Source organism: Protobothrops mucrosquamatus, unplaced genomic scaffold (genome assembly GCF_001527695.2).
Source record: "Protobothrops mucrosquamatus isolate PMUCROS unplaced genomic scaffold, P.Mucros_1.0 scaffold10, whole genome shotgun sequence".
Lineage (NCBI taxonomy): Eukaryota > Metazoa > Chordata > Lepidosauria > Squamata > Viperidae > Protobothrops > Protobothrops mucrosquamatus.
In genome coordinates this window covers 1,141,030-1,148,306 of record NW_015386397.1, presented here as the reverse complement: position 1 = coordinate 1,148,306, position 7,277 = coordinate 1,141,030, and the positions used below count along the sequence as shown (strand labels likewise).

At 37.4% G+C, this 7,277-nt stretch overlaps 1 protein-coding gene across 1 annotated transcript in view; it reads left to right on the top strand.

Moving 5' to 3' along the window:
* The first annotated feature begins 2,383 nt into the window (after positions 1-2,383).
* Positions 2,384-7,277, top strand: part of ITGA3 (integrin subunit alpha 3) — a 71,838-nt gene continuing 66,944 nt past the window's right edge. The window contains exon 1 of the mRNA XM_029283050.1: positions 2,384-2,633. Coding sequence (XP_029138883.1) covers positions 2,401-2,633 — 233 coding nt within the window. The 5' untranslated portion in view covers positions 2,384-2,400. The remainder of the gene's footprint in view (positions 2,634-7,277) is intronic.

Sequence of the window (7,277 nt, the reverse complement as noted above, 5' to 3'; positions counted from 1 at the left end):
TCATAAAAGAGCCAAAGTTGCCTACCCCTGCACTAACTGTTTCTCACAAACTCAAGAACATTGCTTAGTGATTGCAGGCTATGTGTAACCAGTAGATTAAGTGGCCAGCCGGAGCTGGGCAGATCTCTGCCCCTGTCTATATCCTTATCAGCACTGATACTAGTGTCCTTCGGATAAATGATGTGGGGTTATGATTCTACAACTGTATTTTAGAAAATGAATTTAAGGATGGATATCACAAGCATTAAAAATAAAAAAAATTCCATGCAAAATGTGGAATTGCAGGTGCCATTTTAGACAAAACATGATTCATGATTCAACAAAATCAGTAAAACTTATCTATTAACTAGGTGAAAATGTGGAGACAAAACATGATTCATGATTCAACAAAATCAGTAAAACATATCTATTAACTAGGTGAAAATGTGGTTGTTTTAAAATGTGGTACATCAAGATTTTACACAATTGAAAATTTTTGTTTGCCGGGCACTTGTTTTAAAACTGGCTTACTTTGCAGAAAACTCAGCAGCAAAACATAACTAGTTTCTTCATTGCAAATAAGAATGAAGCTCTCATGTATATTACGTACATAGGATTAAAGCCTACATATCATCTGTTCTCCAAGGCTTAAATTATAGTTCTCATCTCCTAACTGTACAAGTCAACAGATAATTGGCTTTTCATTTCCTAACACTGAAAGGGAGGTATATTGACATAATGGTTCTCTGTAATAGTCCAAGAGCCTTTCTCCCATATTGCCAGCTTCTGTCCTCCCAGAAATGAACATTATTAACTCAAACGAGAAAAAAATCTTATCATCCTTAAATTCAGATGGTATTTTAGGGCTAGGTAATTGAATCAGGGCTCAGTTCTAGAACAAGAAAATTAGAACTAGACAAGATCTGTGATTTAGGTTTGATGACTAATAAATATTGAACATGGAAGATGTTCAATAGAGAATTAATTTTACATCTCTGCTTGGTCATAAAAATGTCTGGGATAATTTAGAAGCCATCGTTGTCTCTCACCCCAACATACTTCTCAAGAGTTTCTCAGATGCAATGTGGGTACTAGGGCAGGAACACAATCTCCTTGAAAATTGCCATATACAATAGACCTATCTTTCTCAGAAAATCACTGGGATGACTAGTGAAAATGGAAGGTACAGATGATAAATTTTAATTCCAAGTCAAGGACTTGTACTTCCTTTAGATACACTATGCAGTTAACTAGAAAAGTAACAGGGTCATCAAAAATGCCAAAATATGTTCTTATTGGCTAATCTAAACCAAGTTTTATTCTCCCCCCCCCCATTAATGAGAAAGTTTGTTTGCACTAAAATCACTTTCAAGACTTGGACAGTCCTTCTCCTCTGCCTGATTTCTACGATCATGTAGTTATTTTTTCCATGCCCCAAGGAATGGCTCCCACTATATAAAAATGAGTTAGGAAAATTGAATTCTCTATAGTATGCTTTAACTAATCTGTTTTCCTTGTTTGAACGAAAAGTGCTGTTCCGTTTGATCATGTCATATACTGAACCATACTTTGGATAAAGCCCTATTTGTCTATGTAGCTTAGGAAAGCTCTTGCATAAATCTCCTTTATTTATGGTGGAATAAAAACACAACCTTTCTTGTAACCCATCATTTATGTTGTAGTGTATAATGAACAGTCATGCTTCCAAACTTGTGTGGAGGGTATTTCCCTAATCACTCATATTGCTGCAGCCTCCCAATATAAGTAAGTATCCAAATGTAGCCTGCTAACTATAACTATTGTTTTGCTGAGATGTTCTTTAGTTTATTAGCATTATGATTACCATTATAATAATGTGTAATAATGTAGCATTATATTTTCTATACACCAGCCCTCTTCCATTCTACTCCCAACAGCTGCCCTGTATGGTAGATCGGATCCAGAAGCAACAACAGACCCAACTGGGTACCCATGACTGGGAGTGAATTTGAAATGGGGGCTCCTGCATTTTTGCCCAACACCTTAACTGCTACATATCAGTTCCTCCTCCCCCTTTTGTGTGCTGGGCAGGTATCCAACCTGGGCGGGCCCTTTAAGAGATCATAAGCTCTTGTTTCTTTTCCCCCGGAAGAAAAGTGCAGGAGAACCAGCCGATTAGAGTGTGTGCAAGGTGGAGAGAAAGGAGAAGCTGGAGGGTGGTAATGACGCGCGCTTCCTTTTAACTACCCGCTCAGGCAAGCACTAGAATCAAAGCTTTGGCGGGGAGAAAACAGGGGCGTCTTCACTGCGAGCGAGGATCGGAGCAGCAGCGAGAGAAAACATTCCTCAACCAGCAGCAATATTCTTTATCGGCTTTCCCAGCAAGCCAGCCACATTCTGAACGGGCGCTCACTGGCAGGAGGGAAATTCATCTGGCAAGCTATGGCCACTACGCACTTTCAGCCTCTCCTGGTAGCCTCTGAGCAAAGGAAGTGTATTTGGGGGCGCCTGCTTCTGATTTTGGGGTGCATGCTGTGGCTGTCTCTAGCCCCTCCAAGATGTGCTTCCTTCAACTTGGACACTAAATTCGTGGTTCTCAAGAAAGGCAAAACTCCTGACAGTTACTTCGGGTTCTCAGTAGCTCTGCACCATCAATTCCATCCTGAAAGATACCTGTAAGTGGAAATGAAACCGAACGCCTGGGGTGGGGGTGGGAAGGCAAAACTGTTTCAATATCTTGGTGGGGTGGTGAGAAATTGCTGGAAATGAGCTCTTTTTACTATGGATTCCCCCCCCCTCTTCTGAATTGGGGCTAATTCTCTTCTTATGACCAACTGTATCGGAACTAAGGAAGATGCAGGCTTGTGAGCTACACAGGCTCATTCAGCGAGCATAGTGATGGTAATTAAAAATCATTTGGATTTCAGGATCGTCAGAGTTTCCTGACATCTAAATATCAGTTATTCTTTGTGGCTTTACTTGGTTCTCCCATAAGGAAGTCTCACAAAATTCAATTGGACTTCCTTTTGAATAGATATGGGTGAGATTCTGCTGGGTATAAAGCATTCTCCCCTCCCCCATTTTAATACTTTGTTTGAACTGTAAAGACAAAAGGCTATGCCACACACCCACCCACCCCAATTTTGCATTCATTTTGCAAACATAAAGGCAGATAGTCTCTCCAGTCTGCTTTCAATTAAAAGCCATGCTTTTGATTCCTTTTTTGGAGGCAAGCAGTCTGTTTCTAGTCTCTTACTAAGTAACAAGCATGTAAGTACAAAAGGATGTGTGCACACACAGAGACCATAAACTTACTGGTTTATATATATTCTGCACAGTGCACCTGTTAGGCTTATTCTAGTTATTTAGTTGGAGTTTTATATATTTATCTTTTTTTATACTTAATGCCCTCTAGGTGTGTTGAATTACAATTCCCATAAGGGTGTTGAGGATTCTGCTCCAGGACATCTCAAAGTAGCCATACTGAATAAAGTGATTTATAGTTTTAACTTGGAAATTTGTACATCTCTGTCCATGTGGTGCAGATCTGGATATGATATAGTATAGTGTCATATTAATTTCATGAATGCATGTAGTTGATTTTATCCTCTCCCTGTTTCTGCAGTAAGAATTTTCTGAAAACCAAGAAACTATTGTAAATACTGTATTGTCACAAGATTAACAAAGAATTTATTCAAAAATGCTGCTAGGGACATTTAGAGAAGTGCAGTTGAACAGCTAGCATTAGCTCTGAATCTTTTTAAGCAGGAATTTGTGAGTGGGGGAATATCATAAAATTTCCATTTAAATTTAGTCTGAGCTAACTTCAGCCAAAGTGTATCAAAATATGTACTAATTTATTAATTTTTTCTCATATGTAGTAGCATACAAGTTATTCTTCAGCCAAGTTTTTCCTCTTGTGTGCATATAATGATGAATGTTCGTTGAATGTGCCTGTAAATCTATTTCTTCAACACAGCTTCTTTGGTTTACACTACAATGCCCATCTTCATGATTTTTGTGTATGTTGGTTGAGCTCATAGCAGTTGCAATCCCAAATATTTGGAGGATGCCAGGCTGGAAACAATCAGTTTAGATAAAAGGCCCATCAATCTTTTGTGAACATAATTGCCTTCTTGTTTCACTAACACAGAATGTTATTACATGTGAAACTAATGTGAATCACCTAATCTGGCGGCTGCAGTTTATAAATTAATACTGAGTTTTATAACTAGATCTACTCAGCAATCAGTATTGGGTTTTTGAAGCTTCAGTCAAAAATTGTAAGATGTCCAAAAATATAATAATGAAAAAGGAAGCAATAACTACTGATATATATGCATTTAATTTAATTGCTTAATTTTAAATGTATTCCGCTTTATCTTCAGAAGACAACCAAAATGGCTATTAGATTTTTAGTTAAGAAGCTTAAGTAACGCTGCCTAGTTGACAATTCGATAGGAGTTTGGCCAGATAGGAATATAAGAAGATAGTAGCAATCACTTCTGCATTATTATCCTGAAAACTGCATGGGTTTGTCCATAAAATTACCATAAAATGGGTTCAACTCAACTTGGATACTCTAGTATATAATGAATCAATAAAGCCAATTTCATTTAGATAATATGCTTTGACCATAAAATGTGGACTAAGAGAGAATTTAATGTAGCAAATCAAAAATCTGATAGAAAAGAAATATTTACCATTCAGTAGAAGGCCAAAAGTGGATTACACAGCCTTTTCCAAGAAATGAACTCAGAGATTTATTGTTGCAAAGAGAGGGACAGCTGTATATATCTTGCTTGATGTTTCTCACGTGAGAAAGAAAAAGATATATATAGAGAAGTATGATATTGTGAATCTTTATCTCTTGTCTGTCTCAGGTCCTATTTAAACAAATTATTCCGTTAAACCCAGAGAAAAAGAAATCCAGGGGGGAAAAGGGGGGGGGGGAGACCATTTTTCTCCTGAACTTTTTCTGTTTCCTGAATTTTACCTTCATACCAAATCATTGTACAGGTAGTCCTCGACTTACGACCAAATTGAGCCCAAAATTTCTATTGCTAAGTAAAACATTTGTTAACATTTGTTAAGTTTTGCCCCAATTTACGACCTTTCTTGACACAATTGTTAAGTGAATCACTGCAGTTGTTTAGTAACACAGTTGTTAAATGAACCTGGCTTACCCATTAACTTTCCCACAATGCCCCAGAATGTTTTTATCTTAGGAATATTCTGGGAACTTAAATGGAAGCCAATGTGGTGCCCAGTGCCAGTAAAGCTAAATTAAAAACAGGGCACAGGGCACAGAGCGCCTTAGTGGGCATGTTAAGGATGTGGTCAGTGTCAGGCCTGTTTTATTAATCTCCTGAAGGATTTCAGCTTGTTGCTGAGTATTGCCTTATTTGGGGATGTAGGAAAGCACTTTCCCCCAGGGCACATGAATTGGTGGCTCTAGGCTGGATTCTAGTGGGGTTTGTGGGGGGGGGGCATTGCAAATAGTAATGTGGCAGGCACCTTTTTCACTTTTTCCTTTGGCTTTGTTGTAGCAAATGCAAGTCTCATCTTGCAGATGATTTCCTGGGATTTGTGCATTCTCCTTTATTCCCTCCTGCTGACTGCCTGTCTGATGTGCAGAAGGATCAAATCTGATAGAGCTAAAGCAGCTTTCTCCATCTTACTACTTTCCTTTTGTCCTTGGACCATAACTCCATGCCTGGGCTGGGCTGGGCTGGGCTGGGCTAGGATGGGATGTTTGGTCAAATACTTTGGTAAAGAGATAAAAAGCCAGCTGCCTAATCTTTTCAGGTAAAAAGCTGCACTCCAGAAAATAAGATTAATAAATTAATCTAAAATTAATGTAATTGATTACTGTATATACATTTAATTTAATGATATCTTCTCACATCTGTTAAAACACCCCTTCTGGTACCTTTATAATTACAATATGACAGCAAATATTCATACTAATGGTCTCAGTATGTATACCTATAGGATAAAGAATTTATAGGTTAAAGTAGGGGTGTCTAAACTTGGCAACTGTAAGACTTGTGGATTTCAACTCCCACAAGTAGGAGTTGAAGTCCACAAGACTTAACATTGTCAAGGTTGGACATCCTTGGCTTAAAATCTTGTTTCTCAACTTTTGCAGCTTCACTTCCCCAAATTTTCAGTAGGGCAATGCTAGATAGTGAATTTGTTTATTAATCTATAGCTCCCAATGGCTGTAGGAATTGAAATCCACCCATCTGGAACTTGAGAAACTCTGGTTTAAAGAAATTGCTGCTGGAAAGCAGGCTTAAGAATAAGATAGCCACTTATAAGACACTAATAGAGAAGAAAAAGAACACAGGTTGGCGTAACATCTGGTGCCAATTTGATCCACACAGTGCATGTTTAGCAGTAATTAGTGTCATTAAAAGTATAGCCCTAAGTTGGATTTTGAACTTTTACTTACAGCTAACATATGCTGTTATTTTTGTAACTGAAAATCTGGTTCATTTCCCTATAAAGTAAAAACCGGGGCCAAATAATTGATAAGCCTTAACGTTTTTTTTCTTCATTGTTTTATAGGGTTCATTTATAAGAAATCATATTCAAATTTGTTTAGAAGTATATCTGTTCAGAAAAACATATTTTAATAAGTATATAAACAATTGCGGCCTTAATATTCATATAACCCATGGAACTCTTTCTCTGATTAACTTTTGCTTTTTATATTGGTTTAAGTGCAACTTACTGTTTCTGGATTCAGCCTTCGATGCTTGCTAAGCCCTAATATTTTGTATCAGCAGAGACGGAAAATAAGCACATTTAATCGCACCTTTTAACATATTTCCAGAACTTTTTTCTACCAATGAGATTAAACATGTGTCTAAATTAGACCAATGCAGACAGGCTGTTCTAAAAGTTAGGAACTATAGAGAAAAGTGAATGTAATTGGTTCTAGCTCAACCTTCATAATACAGTATTTTTTAACACTGGGAATGTTTTTGTTTGTTAAATGGATAAGTCATTTAGCTCCCTCTTACAGTCTGGAATAGGCAGATTTATTTATTTATTTTGTGGTTGGGGGCTACACATTTTTTTTAAAAAAATAAAGCTTCTAACATACAGGTAGTCCTCAATCTATGACAACAATTGCCCAAAATTTCTGTTATTAAATAAGATAGTTGTTAAGTGAATTTTGTCCCATTTTGTGACTTTTCTTGCCACAATTTTTAAGTGAATTACTGCAGCTATTAAGATTGTTAAGTTCCCAGTCCTGCCTACAATGACCCAATCCTGCCTACAATGGAAGACTGGAGATTGAAAGTTTT